The 22418-nt window shown below is 45.1% G+C and overlaps 1 protein-coding gene across 1 annotated transcript in view; it reads left to right on the forward strand.

Annotated features, from left to right (window-relative positions):
* Positions 1-22418, forward strand: part of vwa5b1 (von Willebrand factor A domain containing 5B1) — a 94987-nt gene that overhangs the window by 27763 nt on the left and 44806 nt on the right. The window contains exons 6-10 of the mRNA XM_033047788.1: positions 4327-4451; positions 5271-5447; positions 7456-7566; positions 14942-15144; positions 21335-21449. Of these exons, the coding sequence (XP_032903679.1) occupies positions 4327-4451; positions 5271-5447; positions 7456-7566; positions 14942-15144; positions 21335-21449 (731 nt within the window). The remainder of the gene's footprint in view (positions 1-4326; positions 4452-5270; positions 5448-7455; positions 7567-14941; positions 15145-21334; positions 21450-22418) is intronic.

Below are 22418 nucleotides of genomic sequence, written 5' to 3' on the forward strand. Positions count from 1 at the left end.
GTTTTTGTCAGTCCCCCTACCTGCTTCCACTACCTGCAACCTCCGGCAACCACCTGCAACCACCTGCAACCTCCGGGAACCGCACGGAAACCTTGGGTGGGGCGCAAAGTCTCCAGAGGTTTCCGTTCAGGTTTCCTAAGTGGGACAGGGACATTAGGGTGTCCGAGCTTAAGGGGCGAAGGCGGGAGAATGGACTTGAGAGAAAAAGATAGATCAGCCATGATTAAATGGCGGAGTATACTTGATGGGCCGATTGGCCTTATTCTGCTCCTGCAACTTATGAACAGCGGCGGTGGTCAGGATTGAACCTGGATCACTGGAGCTGTGAGGCGGCGGCTTTACCAGCTGCACCACCGTGCTGTTCCCTTTAGTTCTGATTAAATCTGATTAAATTCTGCAGGTCTTTGCTGAGATAATTAAATCATAAAAGACAGCGAGGTAAATAAAACTGAAATCAATCCTACTGCCAGGAGCCCAGCACTGTTCCTCTGAATACACCAGCACAATGCTGGAAAGAAATCATCTGTAAATCCCAAGACAGGTTAATGATAAACAGTAGTTTTGATTTTTAGTTGCTCGAATCTATTTGTGTTTTAGTGATAAAGTACTGGCATAACACCGTGTAGTGTAGCCATGTTGTTCCAACAGCAGTTCCCCCAGTTAGATGTGTGACTGATTCATGTCCCATGTACCACATTCGCGAGAGTTAAGACTGTTTATTTGTCATATGTATCGGCAATGCAACAATGAAATTCTTACTTATTGTGGCTTAACCGGCCCGTTAAGGCAATAACACACAGATGGATAAATAATAATCAATCATACAATTCGTGAATAACCATTAAACTAGGTAACCATAAAAGTGCAGAAACCGAAATCCGTAGTGCAATCCTGGGGCGCGTAGACTTGGTGGACCAAAGGGCTTGTTTCCGCGCTGTGTCTCTAAACTATAAATTAAAAATCCACCACCCATTTTTTTCCTCTCACCTTAAAACTATGCCCTCTAGTTCTTGATTCCCATACTCTAGGAAAAAAAGGATTCTGTGCATTCATCCTATCGATTCCCCTCATGATTTTATACACCTCTATAAAATCACCCCTCGGCCTTCTACACTCCAAGGAATAAAGTCATTACCAATGTTGTTGCCTGGGAAAAATCCATCACTCGGTGCTGAGGTCTTCCTTTGAACCCAGCCCCCGTGGCTCACTGTGGGAGCAAGTGCGAGATTTCATGTTTTGTTTACAGGAAGAACTGCTCCTGGCTTCACCCTGAACAGCCTGGCTCTTGATTTAAGGTCAGGCTCCTCGGTTTCAATCTCATCCTGACGAGGGGAGCATCCTGTAGAAATGAATAACTGCAGAAGTTGGTCTACACAAAAGGACTCAAAAACTGCTGGAGCAACTCAGCGGGTCAGGCAACATCGCTGGAGAACACGGACAGGTTGGGACCCTTCTTCAGGCTGATTGTAGGGGAATTCCATCTATGACAGGGAAACCATGTTTACCAAAGAACGAGGATGGCTCGGATGTGTTCTACTGGAAAGCCTCATCTTGGAAGCAGAAGCGGCAACAATGGTGGTATCAAGAGTAGGGACTACCGTCTTTGCAAGAGGCAAGGTGGGAGGAAGTGTAGTCTGGATAACTGTGAGAGTCGGTAGGTGTGTAGTAGATGTCAGTCCCCTGTGATGAAGTCAGAGAAGTTACAGTTTAATTTATTGTCATGTGTATCGAGGTACAGTGCAAAGCTTTTGTTGCGTGCTATCCGGTCAGCAGAAAGACAATACATGATTACAATCGACCCATGTACAGTGAGAAGGGAATAATGTTTAGTGCAAGATAAAGCCAGTAAAGTCCAATCAAGGATAATCCGAGGATCACCAAAGAGGTAGATAGTAGTTCAGCACTGCTGTCTGGTTGTGGTAGGACAATCCAGTTGCCTGATAACAGCTGGTAAGAAATTGTCGCTAAATCTGGAGGTGTGCATTTTCACACATCTATACCTTTTAACTGATGGGAAAGGGGAGAAGAGGGAGTGGCCAGGGTGCGACTCATCCTTGATTATGCTGCTGGCCTTGCCGAGGCAGCTTGAGGTACAAATGGAGTCAATAGAAGGGAGGCAGCTTTGTATGATGGTCTGGGCTGCGTCTACAATTTGCTGCAATTTCTTGCAGTCAAGGATGGAGCTGTTCCCAAACCAAACTGTGATGCATCTGGATAAAATGCTTTCTATGGTGCATCTGTAGAAGTTGGTGAGAGTTGCAGAAGACATGCCAAACTTCCTAAGCCTTCTAAGGAAGTGGAGGCGTTGGTGTGCTTTCTTGGTTGTTGCTTCAATATAGGTGGACTAGGAAAAGTTGTTGGTGACATTAGCATTTTCAACCATCTCCACTTCGGCACCATCAATGCAAACTGTGGTATCAAGAAATATGAGAGAGGTGTCAGCGATGGTCCAGGCGAATTGTGAGGGTGGAAGTTAGTGGTGATGGTAAATAAATCAATAAGTTCTGCACTGGTGCAGGATGCAACCCCGATGCAGGGAAAGAATTGGGGGATGGTGCCAAGTGTATGCCTGAAACAACGTAACCAATAAAAAAGGCAGGCATAGCTGGGGTCCATGTGAGTTCATGGCTAACTTTTATCTCTTTATCCCATTGAGTTACACCAGCACTTTATGTCCTTTTGTGTGCACCAACATCTGCAGTTCCTAGTTTCTACAATCAACCCAATCAACCCCTTTGAACATCTAAGCTCTTCAATTCGACCATTCTAAATGATTTTCACCTTCAATGCAAGCACAGATTGATGCTTGCATTGCCGTTGGAGAGAAAATCAATTGTCTAGGCGTCAAGAGATAAGCCAGGCCCTCTTGCCACCTCCTCGAGTGGTGCTTGATCCCTCGCTTTTGCATTAAATCCGCTGATCTCAGTGGTAAAAGCAATATTAAACTGGCTGCGACGGGAAGCCTAATGAGCCATTCATTTTGCTCCTGTAGCTGTTGTGTCTGAGGACAGGCTCTGTTAGCAGACCTCCATTGTAGACATCATTGTTGAACACAACATCATCTTCCGTCCCTTCAGGGTGGCACAGTGGCACAGCAGTAGAGTTGCTGCCTTACAGTGCCAGAGACCCGGGTTCGATCCTGACTACGGGTGCTTGTCTGTACAGAGTTTGTACGTTCTTCCTGTGACGTGCATTGGTTTTCGCCGGGATCTCTAGCTTCCTCCTACACTCCAAACACGTACAGATTCAGATTCAGATTCAGATTCAGATTCAAACTTTATTGTCATTGTGCAGTGTACAGTACAGAGACAACGAAATGCAGTTAGCATCTCCCTAGAAGAGCGACATAGAATATGAGCAATAAATAAATATATTTACGTGCATACAGTCATAGTAGTGCAATTATTTTTTTCCTGGTGGAAGGAGTGTCCGGGGGGTGATTGGCAATCAGGGTTGCAGGTTAATTTGCTTGGTATATTTGTAAATTGTCCCTGGTGTGTGCGGGGATCGCTGGTCTGCACGGACTCGGTGGACCGAAGGGCCTGTTTCCGGGCTGTATCTCTAAACTAAACTAAACTAAATTAAAAATGTGACAGGGATCTCATGAGGAATCAAAATCCTCACACAGGAATCATGGCTGAGGATTAACAATGACAAATGAACTACATTGTAGTTGACTCCTCACTAGAAGTGCGCAGTCTTAAATATTATGAGAAGCATAGATAGGGTAGACAGTCACATGGGTGGAAGTGTCAAAGACTAGAAGGCATAACTTTAAGTTAAGAAAGGAAGAAGGATTCCGACCCGAAACGTCACTTATCCGTGTCCTCCAGAAATGCTACTTGACCTGCTGAGCTACTCCAACACTTTGTGTCATTTTTTGTAAGCCAGCATCTGCAGTTCCTTGTGTCTACATTTAAAGGACATGTACAGGGCAGGTTATTCTATTACACAGAGAGTGGGGGGTGCCTGGAATGCGCTGCTAGGGGTGGTGGTGGAGGCAGATACGATAGTGGTGTTTAAGAGGCTTTTAGATAATCGTAGGGAATGGAGGGATTTGTATCACGTGCAAGCAGATGAGATTTGTTTATCTTGGCATCATGTTCGACACAGATATAGTGGGAAGAAGAGCCAGTTCCTGTGTTGTAGTGTTCTATGTTCAATAAGGTGCATCATCTGGTCTGCCATTTTGCAGTAGCCTCTTAATGGTTAGAACGCAACAAAAGCTTTTCACTGTACCTTGATACACGTGACAATAAACTAAACTAAACTAAACAAAACTACTGATACATTGACCAATTAATTATTGTGACGCTCTATTCTCAGAGCCGCATGTGCCTCATATCGTGATGGAGAGTGGAGATATGTCATCGGATGAATATGAGCAACATCTGAAAGGAAGAAGCGATTTCATCAAAGGAACCAAAAAGGACACAAGCTCAGAGAAAAAGGTAAAAATCGCACAACAAGGTCTTCAGTTTTTAAGCAGCAAGGCACAAGAAGTCAAAACCAATCACAGTCCTAATACCTTTCTCTCCATTGATCCCACCACCGACTCTAGCCATCTCCAACCTTCCCTCGAAGATAGACACAAAAAGCTGGAGTTACTCAGCGGGACAGGCAGCATCTCTAGAGAGTAGGAATGTGTAACATTTCAGGTCGAGGCAAGTTTCCCTCAGCACACACAATGCAAAAATAACCTCTTTATCCTATTATCCAATATCCTTGCATCCCCCTCTCTCTGTCCCTCCCCCACCCTAGTCATCATACTAGTTTCATTATCATCCTGTTGAGTTTCATTGTCCGTACAACTCGTGTGTGTGTGTCTATGTGTGTGTATCTATGTTTGTGTGTCTATATGTGTGTGTGTGCATGTTTGTGTGTGTGTGTGTGCATGTGTGTGTGTGTGTGTGTGTGGGGGTCTGTGCATGTATCCATACTGCACACTCTGCAGAAGGAACACAAGGTATGGCAGTCAACTATAATCAGAGCACAACTGAGGTGAAAAACGCCTCTTGCCAATGTATCCCAATAAGATGTTCTCGCATGTTTATATACCCAACCTGTGCTGTGACCACTTGTAGTTGCCCACCTACCCACCAGTAAGCTTGGGTACTGCCAGACAGCAGTGAAACATCATGGTCACATCCAATGCCAACCCCTACATACATCCACTCTCTGGAGAGAGTTTCTACTCTGTTCAAAACTTCCACTCAGACTTGTATCGCTTGGTCAGCGGGTCAGTTCAGTGTCTACTTTATGCCTGACAGAACGAGATTATTAGAAAACGCCTCCACAAGGACATTGGACACCACCCTGTCATCATGCTGAACTTCTGCCCTGACTTGAAGACGGCCCACCCCGACCTCAGGATGGCTCAGGGAGAGTTCATTTTCCTCATCGACCGCAGCGGGAGCATGAGTGGGACGAACATTAATCGAGTCAAGGTAACTTTGCAGTTTGCAAAAGTTACGTTTCTTATTCAGTTTTATATTCTCACATGTACAGAGATACAGTGAAATGCTTTTTCTCCATGCTATTCGGTCAAATCATAATACACATGAGTACTACTGATCCTTTTCTGGAACAGCATGCAGAGAGTTCCCATGTTCCGGCATCATCTTGTAAGTTCCAAGTCTCAGAAATGTCTTATTTTGGCCCAAAAATATAGCAACTTCCTATATTCTCACTTGAAGCCTGGTGTCCTAATGCCCCCTGAAATGCATATGCAATTGATTTTTGGTAGCCCCAGTTGATTCTGTGTGGATTCAGTGAGTTAAGATCATAACTATCTTCTGTGAGTAGAAGTGGTTCTAATTCTTCCCTGGTAAATTTCCCCCCGACCCCTTAAACCATTATTGGAGATAGTCTACCTCTACCCTATCTTAGAAGTACTCTTGTCCATCTCCATCGAAACTCCTCTCAACCTTCTCAGCTCCAACGAGAACAATCCCAGCTTCTCCAGACTAACCCCGCAGCTGAATACTTTCACCCCTGGCACCATTCAATAGACCATAGGTGCAGGAGTAAGCCATTAGGCCCTTCGAGCTAGCACCACCAGAGAGATATGGCAGAGACAAGCCCCTCAGCGCCCCCTGAACAGCAACTCCTCGGTCACATTCATTCCATTTTCTTTTCTCCCCATGTTCCTACCAACTCCCTCCAGATTCTGCCCTTCCCTACACTCAAGGGGCACTTTACAGTAGCCAATTGACCTACAAACCCGCACGTCTTTAGGATTGGGAGGAAACCGGAGCAGCCGGAGGAAACCCACTTGGTCACAAGGGGAACAGGCAAGCTCCACACCGACAGCAGCTGAGATCAGGATTGAACCCAGGTCTCTAGCGCTCTAGGTAGTGGCTTCACTAGCTGTGCCACCTTCAGGCCACGGGTTCTAAGATAATGACTCCATTGTCCACCCCATCTCACACCATTATTTGGCACTGTTTCTGTACACTGTGCTTTATACCTGAGGGACCTAACTCTTCTCTGGTAAGGCTGCATTTGGAATATTGTGAGCAATTTTGGGCACCGTATCTGAGGAAGGATGTGCTGGCTCTGGAGAGGGTTTACAAGAATGATCCAAAGAATTAGTAGATTAACCTATGATGAGCATTTGTTGGCACTGGGCCTGAACTCGCTGAAGTTTAGAAGAATGGGGGGGGCCTCAGTGAAACATACAGAATAGTGAAAGGCTTGGATAGAGTGGATGTGGAGAGAATGTTTCCACGAGTGGGAGAGTCTAGGTCTAGAGCTCATAGCCTCAGAATTAAAGGACGTTCTTTTAGGAAGGAGGTGAGGAGGAACTTCTTTAGTCAGAGAGTGGTAAATCTGTGGAATTCTTTGCTGTGAAGGCTGTGGAGGCCGTCAGTGTATATTTTTAAGGCAGAGATAGATAATAATAATATATCTTTTATTGTCATTGCACGTCAGTGCAACGAGATTTAGTGTGCAGCTCCACTGATGTACAAGAAAGGTAATAAATACAATACATAAATAAGCAAGCTGAATTGATTGACGTGACCATCTGAGGGAGACTGTCCAAAGGGAGTGGGTGGGGGGGCACTCATTAGGGCCGGTTCAGAGCCGCTATAGCTCTTGGGATAAAACTGTTCCTGAGTCTAGAGGTTCGGGCGTAGAAGGCCTTGTAACGTCTGCCGGAGGGAAGTAGTTGAAACAGACCGTGGCAGGGGTGTGATGAGTCCTTATGGATGCTGAGGGCCTTCCTGAGGCACCGCGTGTGGTAGATGCCCTCCAAGGCTGGTAGCTCCGTCCCTAATCAAGATAGATTCTTGATTAGTACAGGTGTCAGAGGTTATGGGGAGATGGCAGGAGAATAGGGTTAGGAGGGAGAAATAGATCAGCCATGATTAAATGGCAGTAGATTTGATAGGCCGAATGGCCTAATTCTACTCCTATTCCTTATGACCTTTGCCTTTCTCTGCTGCCGTATAGGAAGCCATGCTGGTTATCCTGAAGAGTCTGGTGCCCTCGTGTCTATTTAATATAATTGGATTTGGCTCCACGTTTCGGACCTTGTTTCCGGCCAGCAGGTCTTACAACGAGGTAAGTCATTACCTTCTTCAGCTTACTATTAATTCCACATCAAAAATCAAGCAGCGAGCAGCTGCTTGTTGTTTAGAGCCGGCTTATCCTTCAACATTCATTAAATTGAATATCAACTATAATAACGACTTGAAAAGTAATTAGAATTAATAGGACCGAGGTGAACCAGGTCATTTTTTCTCATATCCATTTCCTGACTCTTTATTCTCCCCATCATATGCAATTTTTTTGGCTATTTCATCAAGATACAAGTATCCTTCCGAGACTTGTGCAACTCAAAATTCCTGAGCGTCTAATGAATTGGATTGTCTTCCCTGGAGAGTCGGAGGTTGAGTGGAGACCTGATAGAAGCGTATAAAATGATGAGAGGCACGGATAGGGTAGACATCAGAGGCATTTCCCAGAGTGGAAACGTCAAATGCTAGAGAGCACAGCTTTAAGGTGAGAGGGACAAAATTTAAAGTAGATGTGTGGGGCAGGTTTTTACTGTTAAAATCCTTCCTCACAGCTTCCAACACACATCGATACAAAGTTGCAAGACTGGAACACCCTGAATTTCACCTCAATGGGATATTTCAACAGGAGGGTGAGGGCCAATTGGTATTGCAATTGGAACTGATGCAGCAGGCAGGGGAGGTGCAATTGGAATTTTTTTTAAAGTCCACTGCTGAGGGACGCAGGGGAGTGCTGGAATCTTACGTTCGGCAATGGCTTCAGTTACGTTGGGGAAAAGGGTGAGTGGTGGAATATTGCCTATGGGGGACCACACCGTTGGGGGAGCAGACATAACTGGTCTGTGGCCTAGCTTTTGGAAGAATGTAGGATAGGACCCAGCGGGTCTGCACTTGGTCTAGTCTCTTTTAAACTTTGTCCCTCTCATCTTAAAGCTATACCCAGTAGGCTTTGACATTTTCACCCTTAGAAAAAAGGTTCTGAATGTCTACACACTGTGTTTTTGATTTTCTGTTTATGGATTGAATTCTGTTTTTAATTTGTGTCACTGTGATGTCTTTAATTACTTGTTTTACTCCGATTATATGTTTTTATTCCGATTACTATGTAAGGTGTCCTTGAGATGTATGAAAGGCGCCCATTAAATAAAATTTATTATTATTATTATTACCCTATCTATGCCTCTCATAATTTTATATACTACTATCAGGTCTCCATTCAATCTCCGACGCTTTGGTGAAAACAATCCAAGTTTTCCCAACCTCTCCATACCCTCTAATCCTGGCAGCATTCCGGTAAACCTCATTTACATCCTCTCCAAAGCCTCCACATTCTCCCTGTAATTCAGGAATAAAAAGTTCCTTCCTCTGACCACAAACATCTACTTTGAAGTAGTTCTCCTCCTCTCTCCGACGAGAATTCTGCAACACCCTCTCTCGCTGCTCCCCCTCAGTGCCTCTTTGATCTCTCGTTTTCACACCTGACCCTTCCATATCTTTATGTCTCCCTCTCCCCTGACCCTCAGTCTGAAGAAGGGTCTCAACCAGAAATGACACCCATTCCTTCTCTCCAGAGATGCTTGCTGCCTGTCCCACTGGGTCACTCCAGCAATTTGTGTCTATCTTCGAATTAAACTCAACCTGGTTCCGTATTGTCTGTTTGGAAAGGAGATTTGTCATGCTTACCCTGTCTGGCCCATCGAATGTTCCAGAACCACTCATGTGGTTGACTCAGAATGATCCAAGGGCACTTTATTCAGTCGGGACTGGTTAATAACAGTTGGCTTTGCCAATGTTGTCCACATCCTCTCAATGAATAATTAAACAATTCCCAAGTGGTTGATGTACATGAAAACTTTGTACTTACATTTTCCATTGGCTTACTACTGAGCAAGGTCCAGATCCTAAATGAGGGTCTTGTGTGATCCAAGGCCATCACGTTGGCAGGTCAGGACATAGTCTCACTCACAAAGCTGTCACCACTGGCAAAGCAACTAATGCTGCCAAAGCGGTCAACGATGTGGAATGTTTCTGGATGCCCCTGCTGTGTGGTTGTGGTAGAGACGAAGAAATAAGCGGAGAGTTAACCAGCTCAAAGGTAATTCTGCAAAAAAGATAAATAGCTGCAATACATCATGCTGCTTTAAACAGAAGCAATTAAAGATATTGGTATTGGTTTTGTTATGTCCTGTGTACCAAGATACAGTGATAAAACATTGTTTGCGTGCAATCTGATCAAACCATGCCATGCACGAGTACAATCAAGTCATACACAAATATAACAGAACTTGGAAAGAGAAAAATACCATCGTATTACAGGTTTATAGCATGACAGTTACAGAGAGAAAGTGCAAGGTCTGCAATGGAATAACTTGGAAGATCAGGACTACACCCCAACTTATGGGTGAATCATTCAGTGGTCTGTAAATAGAGGGGAAGAAGCTGTTCCTGAGTCTAGTGGTTTGTGCTTTTGAGCTTTTGTGTCTCCTGCTAGCTAGGAGAAGGGAGAAGAGGAAATGACTGGGATATAAATGGTTCTTGATTATGTTGCTACCTTCCCAAGGGAGCGTGAAGTGTGGATGGAGTCCATGGGGGAGCGAAGTGTCTTGTGTGATGGACGGAGCTGCATCCACAAGCAAACGCAATGATTAATAGAGGAATGTATATGTTATTTTTAATTACAACATTTTAATGGTTCATTTCAGTTGTGATAGGACTAATACTTGTTTAGTTTAGAGATACAGCATGGAAACAGGCCCTTCGGCCCACTGAGTCCATGCTGACCAACAATCATCCACACAGTAATCCTATCCACACATTAGGGACAATTTTACAATTTTACAGACGCTATTTAAGCTACAAACCTGAACACTTTTGGAATGTGGGGGAAACCGGAGCACCCAGAGAAAACCCACATGGTCATAGGGACAACGTACAACTCCATACAGACAGCACCCATAGTCAGAATCAAACCCTGGTCTCTAGTGCTGTGAGGCAGCAACCCTATTGTTGAGCCACTGTGCCACATAAACTTTCTTGAGTACTTTCTTTGCAGCAATGATATAGCTTGTTTAGCAATGTAAAACCTTTAATTTTAGAGTAACAGCATGAAATCAGCCTCTCTGGCCCACCAAGTACACCGAGCATTGATCACCCGTTCACACAAGTTCTTTGTGTTCCCACTTTCGCATCCAACCCTTGCATCTAGGGGCAATTTACAGAGACCGATTAACCCTCAAACCCGAACATCTTTGGGAAATGGAGGAAACCGGAGGAAACCCACAGCATCACAGGGAGAACGTGCAAAATCCACACACACACAGCACCCGAGGTCAGGATCGAACCTGTGTCTCTGGCTCTGTGAGGCAGCAGCTCTACCAGCTGTGTCACTGTGCCTCCCAAAACTGATCAATTCAAGTCAAATGTATTGATATATGTACAAGTGCAGTGAGGCACAGGTACAATGAAAATCTTAAAGCAGCATCACAAACACATAGACACAGACAACATGCTAAAATATAATTTACATATAGCTTCTACAAGACAGTGAACAGTACATGACTGTGCAAAAAAACAACACATCCGTCTGAAACACAATTTGAAAATAATCCTGGGAATACTTTCATTTCATAGTGAAGACTGAGGAAGCAACATATGGATGCGTTGCCCAACTAGATGTTTTTGATTAGCAGGGGTGTCAGGGGTTATGGGGCGAAGGCAGGAGAATGGGGTTGAGGGGGAAAGATAGATCAGCCATGATTGAATGGCAGAGTAGACTTGATGGGCCGAATGGCCTAATTCTGCTCCTAGAACTTATTAACTTATGAGTTGCCAGGGAGATGTCCAAGGTGCTGTGACCGGTGACACACGGGGTTCAGAGAGCTGGCTCCATGGAGATGATGGACAGGGTCGGGAGTTGGCACAGACTATGTGGAAGTAGGCAACACTTTCACTCTACGCTGAGTTACAATAAGCCCAAATACGCAATCTTCGACAATGTTGCGCTCAAAATACCACAAGCCTCACCTCATTATTATTGAAACCCAATGTATTTGTGCTATAACACCAGGATAAGCACTCAACCAAGAAAACCGAGCCCAAAGCCAAAGTAGTATCTAAACTAATTATACATGTTTATGCTAAGGCCAACAACTAACTCCATATGCAACAATAAGCTATCTACATGTTAACAAGCACAGACAAACCGATCGTGTAGATGCAATTATATCATTGGGATTATCAAGTGGGCATCTCCCTGCACTGGTGTTTCCTTGCGTTAGGCCCACGACACCTCACAAAGGTTCAACAGTTAGTTCTTGGCTCCTTGAAAAATAATGTGATTTTAACAGAACAAAAAATGAATCAATCTCTTTTTTTTAAAGCAATCTATCTCTGTGTGTACTACGTCTGTAGCATATATGTGTGGAATATAAGAGCACTAGGACCCTGTGGCCAATTTATGTTGTAATCCTATTGCTATAAAGTGGAAAATGCATGAACAATGAAAAGAAAATGGCTGGAGTGCACAGTGGTTATTTTCAGACTGAAGGATCTGTGTTTCATTTCATAGAACATAGAGCAGTGCAGCACAGGAACAGGCCCTGTGGCCCACAATTATAGTGCCGAACACAATGCTAAATTAAACTAATCTCCTTTAACTGCACGTGATCCACAGCCCTCCATTCCCTGCATATCCATGTACCTGTCTAAAGGCCTGTTAAACACCACTGTCGCATCTGCCTCTACCACCACCTCTGGCAACGCGCGTTGCAGGCATCCACCATTTTCTGTGTATATTTTACAGAATTTTGTTTCTACTTAAGATTTCCACACTTTGTACCAATGCAGTTGTGGCAGCCTTCCTCCCTTATCCAACTGACAGGGTTTAGAGAAGCAAAGAACTGCAGGTGCTAGTTAATACGCTAAAGGACAGAAAGTGCTGGAGTAACTCAGCAGGACAGGCAGCATCACGGGAGAATGACACAAAATGCTGGAGTAACTCAGCGGGACAGGCAGCATCTCTGGAGAAAAGGAGCGGGTGACCTATCAGGCTGAGACAGACCCTTCTTCAGACTGAGAGTCAGTGGAGAGGTAGTCTACAGCTATGGAAGGGAAAAGTGGGAAAATGACAGATCAAAGCAGATGCTGTTACGAAAATGTAGAATGGTTCATTGTTAGCTGAGGGGAAGGTGACAATGCGGCATACAATCAGTAATATTTAATCGAAGATAGACACAAAAAGCTGGAGTAACTTAGCGGGTCAGACAGCATCTCTGGAGAAAAGGAATAGGTGATGTTTCAGGTCGAGATCCGGAATGTAGAAGTAGTCGGAGAACTAGGATGGGGGAGGGATGGAGAGAGAGGGAAAGCAGGGGTTAATTGAAGTTAGAGAAATCAATATTCATACCACTGGGTTGTAAGCTGCCCAAGCAAAATATGAGATGCTGTTCCTCCAATTTGCACTGGGACTGAGTCTGACAGTGGAGGAGGCCCAGGACAGAAAGGTCAGTGTTGGAATGGGAGGGGGAGAACATGGATAGGTGACATTGCGGGTCTGAAGAGGGGTTTCGTCCTGAAATGTCACCTGTCCATGTTCTGCAGAGATGCTGCCTGATCTGCTGAGTTCCTCCGGCACTCTGCGTTCTTTCGTGACTTGTCATCTGAATGAGCCTCATCATTTATTTTTACTCTCCCTCGCAGCTGCCTGGCTGAAAGCTAATGATATTTGTTCCCACATTCTGACAGGATTAAAGCCGTGACCACAGGAAGCAAGCAGAATACTGCTTATGCTAACCATCCACCCACACATCTCCAGATCAAAGTCCATCTTCAACGCAGAGTCCAATTAAGCAGCATTACTGCTGCACAGTAGCTACCAGTCATCATCCAACAGTAGATGCATTGATTTGCCTTGATGTTGCTTTTACTTTGTAGCTATGGAAATGTTTGATACAAATGTGATTGACCCAGTTGGCTGAGAAGATGTAAACTAAAGTTGCACATTCCAAAATTCTTATTTGAAAATTATCTTTCCCTCGTTGGTGATAGGAAGAAGAGGGTCTCTTTAAAGCGGAGATTGGTCGGTTCTTGATTAGTAAGGGCATCAAAAGTTATGGGGAGAAGGCAGGAGAATGGAGTTGAGAGAACGAATGGCAGAGTAGACTCAATGGGCAGAATGGTCTACTTCTGCTCCCATGTCTTGTGGTTTGATGGTAGTGGTGGAAGGAGGTGAATCAGATTGGACATCTGTGACCAGGAGTGTGCCGGAGCAATCTGTGCTGAGACACTTGTTTGAGATACATATTACTGGCTTGGGTGTGAACGTAGGATTAGTAAGTTTGCAGGAGACATGAAAGTAGGTGGTTTTGTGGATTGTGAGAAAGGTTGCCCAAGGCTACAGAAGAATATAGATCAGAGGAAAAACTGGGCAGAGCGTTGGCAGATGGAATTTAATCCCGACAAGTGCGAGGTGGAGCATTTTGATGTCAAGGAGCGGTAGGACACATGCAGTGAATGGCAGGATGCTAATAAAGGGGCTGTCCCACTTTACCCTCGACTCATACTCGCAGCATGGTCGATACGGCGTCCTAGGAGGTCTTTGGAACTCTCCTTCATGCTCGAGAGTAGTCCCTGCGTACTCGAGGCCTCAGCTCGGTGGCGGAGTATTTTTCAACATGCTGAAAAATGCCCGCGAATAAAAAAAAGGTCGCCATGGAAAAAAATCGATATTTTTTTTACTCGTCAGTTTAGTCGAAGTAGGTCGTGTTATTCGTAGGTAATCGAGGGTAGTCGAAGGTAATCAATGATAGTCGAAGGTAGTCGTAGATAGTCTTCAATTTAGTCGAAGGGAAGTCGAAGGAGATCAAAGGAGGTCGTCTTCACTCTCCACTATTCGGTGTCCAATTTTCCCGAAGATAGTCGAAGCTAGTCTTGGTCGAAGGAGGTCTTCAACGTGACACTTATTCAAACTCTCCTAAACTCTTCTAAACTCACCAATTAGGTCGCCGCAGTGCGACAGGCCCTTTAGGAATGTTGATGAACTTTGGTGTTCAAGTCCATAGTTCAAGAGAGTCAAGAGTGTTTAATTGTCATATGTGCCCACAATGGATCAATGCAATATTTACTTGCAGCAGTTTAACAGGCCCAGTAACACAATACACACAGATAACTATAATAATCAAAAGTCAATAACATAATACTAGTGCAAAAAAAACCAAAGTCCTTAATGCAACCGTCAGTCCATAGTAGATCCCAGTTGAGGTTAGTGTTATGTAGTATTCAGGAGCCTGATGGCTGTTGGGAAGTAGCTACTCTTGAACCTGGTGGTTGGGGTTTCAGGCTCCTGTACCTTGCTGTGGCAACATGGCTAGATAGGATGGTGAAGAAGGTAAACGGCATTCCTCTGACTCTGTGAATCCCTGCAGGAGACACTGACAGCGGCCTGCGACTACATAAGGAGACTCAGGGCCGACATGGGATCAACAAACATGCTGTCACCGCTGGGATGGATCTTCCAACAGCCAGTTCACCGCGGCCACCCCCGCCTGCTCTTCCTCCTGACCGACGGAACCGTCAGCAACGCGGGGAAAGTGATCGACCTCGTACGCTGCCATGCGCAAACCAGCAGGTACCTCGGGAAGTCCTGTTGGCCTTGAGTTAAAAATATCCCTCGCTGTGATAATGTATCTCGATCTTTAATCCTTTGAGACCGTTAGCGGGTGATGTTTTTCATACCATTCATCAGCGTAAAAGTTCAAGTTCAAGTTCATTGTCAAATGCACGAGGTAGAGGTACAATGGGGAATCTTCTTGCAGCAGCATCCCGGACATGTTAAACTATTGCCTTCATTGCGGGGTGGGGGGGGGGGGGGGGGGGGGGGGGTGGAGTATTGCTTCGAGTGTTGTTTCAACATGAGTGAAATTCCATTGAAAGATATAGCATGGAAAAACCGGCCCTTCAACACCGAAGATAGACACAAACGCTGGAGTAACTTAGCGAGACAAGCAGAATCTCTGAAGAGAAAGAATGGCTGACGTTTCGGGTCTAGACCCTTCTGAAGAACGGAGTCTGAGGAAGGGTCTCGACCCGAAACTGCAGGTGCTGGTTTAAACCGAAGATAGACAAAAAGCTGAAGACATTCTGTTTCGGGTCGAGACCCTTCTGAAGAACGGAGTCTGAGGAAGGGTCTCGACACGAAACGGAATGTCTTCAGCTTTTTGTGTCTATCTTCGGTTTAAACCAGCACCTGCAGCTCCTTCCTGCACTGTCAGCACACCGAGTCCATGCCAACCATCCATCACCTGTTCACACAAGTTCTAAGTTATCCCACTCGTGCAAGCATTCCCTACGCATTAGGGGCATTTTCAGGATAAGGGATTAAGGGGATAATGGGTTACTCATTTAAGGTGGAGATGGTTACCCTGTTACAGGAAGGATGTGAAGGCTTTGGAGAGGGTACAGAAGAGTTTTATCAGAATGCTGCCTGGATATCCCTCCAAACCTGTCCAATCCATGTACCTGTCTAACTGTTTCTTAAACGATGGGATAGTTCCAGCCTGGTGATGTTTTAGCTCGAGACCCTTCTTCAGACTCCACAGAGGAGAAGCAGTGAGAGAGGGTGTCAGAGAGAGGAGGAGAACTTCTTCAAAGTAGGCATACCTTGAGGAGATTTTGCAGTGGAGCAAACAAAATGTGTACGGAGGAACTGCAGATGCTGGTTTACACCAAAGACAGACACAGAATGCTGGAGTAACTCAGTGGGTCAGGCAGCATCTCTGGTGAAAAGGAATAGGTATTCAACCTACACCCACGCACCCACATACACGCACACACGCACACACACATATATACCATATAGCCCTTGCTTTAACCTCAGATAGCCTTTGCTTTCGCTCTCCATCCCCTTCCCCTTCCCAGTTCTCCCACTAGTCAGACTGTCTCCGACTACATTCTATCTTTGTCCCCGTCCCCCCCCCCCCACTCCCGACATCAATCTGAAGAAGGGTCTCGACCCGAAATGTCGCCACATTCCTTCTCTCCAGAGATGCTGCCTGTCCCGCTGAGTTACTCCAGCATTTTGTGTCTACCTTATATAAATTTCATCTACCGATATGTTCTAATATGTCAATATAAGAACACAATTTAATTGCAGTATCATTGTGTCTTGAGTCATTCTATCAAAAGCCCATTTTTATTTTTTCTCTTCCTGATCTCCCCATCCCTTTGTACAGATCATTTTTTCCACTAGAGTACAAGAATGTACATAAAACCTAGTCTTAGCTCCCATCAAGATTATTTTCCCTCATTAGACTGAGCTCTAATTTTATTCTATTTAGCCAGTTTCAATGACAGAACGACGTCAGGTGTTTTAGAACATGTTCTGTAAGACTCAGCGATAACGCAGCCCATAAAACTGCTGCCTCATATTTTTTTCAGTGGCTATGTAATGTACAGAACAGTACAGTCAGCATCTCAGCTTCAGCCTTGGCCAAAACTGAAACAGGAGGCCTGTTTTTGTGCTGTTTGACTCTATGGCTGATCTGCCAAAAGCACCTGCATTTCTATAGCATCTGTCACAACCTCAGGACATTGTAAAACCCTCCACAGGCAAAGGTGCATCTCCGGAACCAAAGTGGCACAATTGTGTGCATTACAGATTGGATCGCAGCACATGCATCTGCAGAATTAGCCCTAGTGGTGGAGTTGAGTCATACAGCAGACCCGAGATTCCACGGCAACTGTCAAGCATCTGTTTGCACCGATCCTGCACACAAATCCAATTTAATTCTCCCCACATTACCATCGTGTCCACCCTCAGATTCTACCACTCACCATTCGTTTGAGATACATATTACTGGCTTGGATGTGACAAAGTTTGCAGGTGACATGAAAGTTGGTGGTTTTGTGGATTGTAAGAATGGTTGCCATCTACTCACCATCTACAGTGGACAATTAACCCACCCTTTTCTTGCGTTGTTCATAAGTTATATGAGCAGAATTAGGCCATTCGGCCCATCAAGTTTGCTCCACCATTCAATCATGGCTGATCTATCTTTCCCTCTCAACCCCATTCTCCTGCCTTCTCCCCATAACCCCTGACACTAATCAAGAATCTACCCAATGACTTGGCCTTAACAGCCATCTGTGGCAATGAATTCCACAGATTCACTGTCCTCTGATGAAAGATATTCATCCTCATCTCCTTTCCGAAGGTACGTCCTTTTATTCTGATGCTATGGCCTCTGGTCTTAGACTCTCCCACTAGTGAAAACATTCTCTCCACATCTACTCTATCCAGGCATTCGCTATTTGGTAAGTTTCAACGAGGTCCCCCCTCATCCATCTAAATGATGAGGTAATTGTCCATCAGCTCACAAATATTGAGAAGCCCAGTAACAATTTGATAGGATAAGGATCTAACATCGAACAATACAGCACAGCATAACGTTGGTGCTTAACTTGATGCCAAGTTAAACTAATGTCATCTACCAGCACATGACCACATCCCTCCAGTCCCTGCGTATCCATGTGCCTATAAAAGTCCCTTAAATGCCACTATTGTATCTGCTTCCACCACCATCCCTGGCAGATTTCACAGGCACACACTAATCTCTGCGTAAAACAAATGTCCCACATATCACCTTTAAGCATCAGCTCTCTGATGTGCCTTAAAGATGTGCCTTCTTATCTTTGACATTTCCATCCTCCGAAGAAAGATTCTGACTGTCTACTCTATTTACATCTCTCTTATTTTATATATTTCCATCAGATATCCCCTCAACCCAACCCGGGAAAACAATCTAGGTTTGAAGAAGGGTCTCGACCCAAAATATCATCCATTCCTTCTCACCAGAGAAGCTGCCTGCCCCGCTGAGTTACTCCAGCTTTTTGTGTCTGTCCTCGGTTTAAACCAGCATCTGCAGTTCCTACCGACACACTAAGTTTGTCAAATCTCTCCTTTATAGCTATTATCTGATCTCTCCCGAATTTGGTAAATGTCTTCAGCGCCCTCTCCAAAGCATCCACATACTGGGCGGCACCATGGCGCAGCGGTAGAGTTGCTGCCATCCAGTGCCACAGACCCAGGTTCGAACCTGATAAAGGGTGCTGTCTGTACGGAGTTTGTACGTTCTCCCCGTGACCTGCGTGAGTTTTCTCCAGGTGCTCCGGTTTCCCGCTGCACTCCTAGGACGTACGGGTTTGTTGGTTAATTGGCTTGGTATCATTGTAAATTTTCCCCAGTGTGTGCTGGGATCGCTGGGTGGCATGGACTCGGTGGGCCGAAGGGCCTGTTTCTGTGCCGTATCTGTAAACTAAACTAAACCACTGCCTGTGTAGGAAGGGACTGCAGATGCTGGTTTACACCGAAGATAGACACACAAAATGCTGGAGTAACTCAGCGGAACAGGCAGCATCTCTGGAGAGAGGGAAAGTTAAACTACTGCCTGTAATTGGGCAAACAGAACTGTACATATTTCTGCAAAGTTTTGAAGGTGTCTTGCCGGATCAGGTCTACAGCCCAGAATCACCGCACGTGGTCTTCACTCACTTGGACTGACCGACACTGGCTGTGGAGGGGGATCTCACTGGCAACGATGCCTGAATTAGCACCATTTAGTGGCCTTTTCCAGACTGAGAAAAAGCAGCTGACATTGATGGCGCCGGAATGTTCTTTCCTGTCAAAACTGTCAAGGAATCTAACAGTTTTCAAATGTCCCTGACACCCATAAAAGCCATTAAAATTAAAATAACTCTATAAAACGATTTTGGAGGTTTTTTTCATTTTTGACCATTTCTCAAGTTATACATCACAGAAAGAGCCTTTCAGCCCATTACGTACGTCCTTGCTGCCATTTGTATTTATCTGTGGGTCTAGATAGGTACAATGGTCGCTATAGAGTCATAGAAACATAGAAAATAGGTGCAGGAGTAGGCCATTCGGCCCTTTGAGCCAGCACGGCCATTCAATATGATGGTGGCTGATCATCCAGAATCAGTACCCCCGTTCTGCTTTCTCCCCATATCCTGATGCCTTTAGCCCTAAGAGCCACATTCAACTCTCTCTTGAATACATCCAGTGAATTGGCCTCCACTGCCTTCTGTGGCAGAGAGTTCCACAAATTCACAACTCTCTGGATGAAAAGGTTTTTCCTCATCTCAGTCTTCAATGACCTACCCATTATTCTTGAACTGTGACCCCTGGTGCTGGATTCCCCCAACAACGGGAACATTTTTCTTGCATCTAACCTGTCCAATCCCAAAATAATATTATATGCTTCTATAAGATATCCTCTCATCCTTGTGAATTCCAGTGAATATAAGCCCCGTCGATCCGTTCTTTCATCATATGTCATAAAGTCATATAGCACAGGAACAGTCCCTTTTGTGCAACTAGTCCAATTTGTCCGCTCCTGGCCTATCTATCCATGTGCCTTTCCTATCCATGTGCCTGTTCAAATGTCTTTTTTTTTTAATGTTATGTTGCTCCTCAGGTTCCTATTGACTATTTCTCCTCTCACCTTAAATCAACGCCTTCTGGTCCTTGACCCTGGGAAAAAGACTGTGCGTTCCCTCACAATTTTATACACCTCTAAAATATCACCCTTCAGCCTCCTGCACTCCCTGGAATGAGGTCCTAGGCTGTGTCTGTAGAGACAAATGAAAGGACATTTTGGGTTAGGACCCTTCTTCAGACATTTAAAAGGCATTTGGACAGGAAAGTGGATTAAAAAAGGTTATGGGCCAAACACAGGAAAATTAGTCTAGAATATTGTAGAAATAAGGAACTGCAGATGTTGGTTTACAAAAAAAAGGGACAAAGTGCTGGAGTAACTCAGCAGGTTAGGCAGCATCCCTGGAGAACATGGACAGGTGAAGTTTCAGGTCAAGACCCTTCTGACTAATTGAAAAGGGGGGAGGGGTAGGTGCTGGAACAGTGGAGAGCAAAGAATTGGTACAGATGAGACGGGGTTATGATAGTCAGTTGTACGAAGGTCAGAGATTAAAAGAACCACAGATGTGAGAAAAAGTGGTTGAAAAGTTGGGAATTGTGAAGCGAAGGAAGCAATGTAGGTGGAAGGGGAGGGGGATGGGAGAAATAGGTGCGAGTCCAGATGGGGTACAGGGCGGAGAGGGAAAAGAAGGGGGAAGAAGGGAGAGGAGGGGGTTTGCAATTCGCTGAAATTGGAGAATTCAATGTTCACACCTTTGTGTTGCAAGCTACCAATGTAGTATATGAGGTGCTTGTGACCTCACTCTGGCAATGGAGGAGGCCCAGGACATCAAGGTCAGTGCGGGAATGGGAAGAGGAGTTAAAATGGTCAGTAACTGGGAGATCAAGTAGGACCTGGAGGACCGAGCGCAAGTGTTTGGCGAAATGGTCTCTGAGTCCATGCTTGGTCTCGCCGATGTACCTTAGACTACCTCAGGAACACTGGATGCAGTAGCTGTGATTAGAGGAGGGGCACATGAACCGCTGTTTCAAATGTGACTAGATTAGATGGGGCATCTTGGTCGGTACGGAGGAGTTGAGCCAAAGGGCTGTTCCCGTGATGTATAACTGTATAACTGTTTTATAACAGCATTCAATATCCAGGCTTCATCAGTGATCAGTGTCCATTTTGATTTGTGTAAGGAGATGGGAAGGAGAGAAGTGAAAAGGGTTCACTATTGTGTAGGAAGGAACTGCAGATGCTGATTTATACCGAAGATCGACACAAAACGCTAGAGTAACTCAGCAGCACAGGTGTTTGTGATCAGGGCTGGGAAAGACTTTGCAGCAATCCTCATCCTGGATCTCCCTCTCACTTCCTTCCCAGGTGCTACAGTTTTGGCCTCGGACAGAACGCCTCCAGAAGACTGGTCCTCGGACTGGCCTCTGCTTCCAAAGGAGCAGCTGAGTTTCTCGACGAAGGAGAAAGATTGCAACCTAAGGTACTGCGGCAGGCACTTTAAAGAGATTTACTGAGAATAAGCTCACTTTGATTGAAGGCACGAAATTTAACCATGTAATAATATCCTGGAGATGAATGGGACTTAAACTGAAAATTGCAATTTCAGTAAGAATAATTAGAAATTTCAAGACCAGCGACCAAAGTGTTTGATCAAATAACTCAAATGAAGATTGATTGAGAGATACAGCATGGAAACAGGATCTACGGCCCATCGGGTAGAGTCTAGCCATCGATCGCCCGTTCACACTAGTTCTACTGTATGCTATCCTATTTTTACATCCACTCCCTACACACAAGGGGCAATTTACAGAGGCCAATTAACCTACAAATCCATGTGTCTTTGGTACGTGGGCGGAAACCAGAGCACCTAGGGGAAACCCAAGGAGGGGCCCACAGGGTGAACGTACATACTCCACACAGCCAGCACCCGAGGTCAGGATCGAACCTGGTTCTCCGTCGCTGTAAGGCAGCAACTTAGATTTGTATTAAGGCAGTCCTGAAGTCCAGTTATTCATGGGTGACACAGTGGGTAGAGGCAGCTACCTCGCACCACTGGACACCCGGATTAATTCCTGAGCTAGGATGTAGTCCATGTTGACTTTGAATGTTCTCCCTGTGACAACATGGATTTCCTCCCACCTAAGATTTGCGGGTTTGTAGATTAATTAGCCTCTGTGAATTGCACCTAGTGTGTAGGAAGTGGATGCGAAAATGGGACAATACAGAACTAGATAGAAGGGTTTCGGCCTGAAACATTGCCTATTTCCTTCGCTCCATAGATGCTGCTGCACCCGCTGAGTTTCTCCAGCATTTTTGTGTACCTTCGATTTTCCAGCATCTGCAGTTCCTTCTTGAACACTGAACAGGTAATCGATGGTCACCGTGGACTCGGTGGGCCAAAGGGCCTGTTTCCATGCTGTGTCTCTAAAACTAAACTGGGCCTATCTGA

Source organism: Amblyraja radiata, chromosome 31 (genome assembly GCF_010909765.2).
Source record: "Amblyraja radiata isolate CabotCenter1 chromosome 31, sAmbRad1.1.pri, whole genome shotgun sequence".
Lineage (NCBI taxonomy): Eukaryota > Metazoa > Chordata > Chondrichthyes > Rajiformes > Rajidae > Amblyraja > Amblyraja radiata.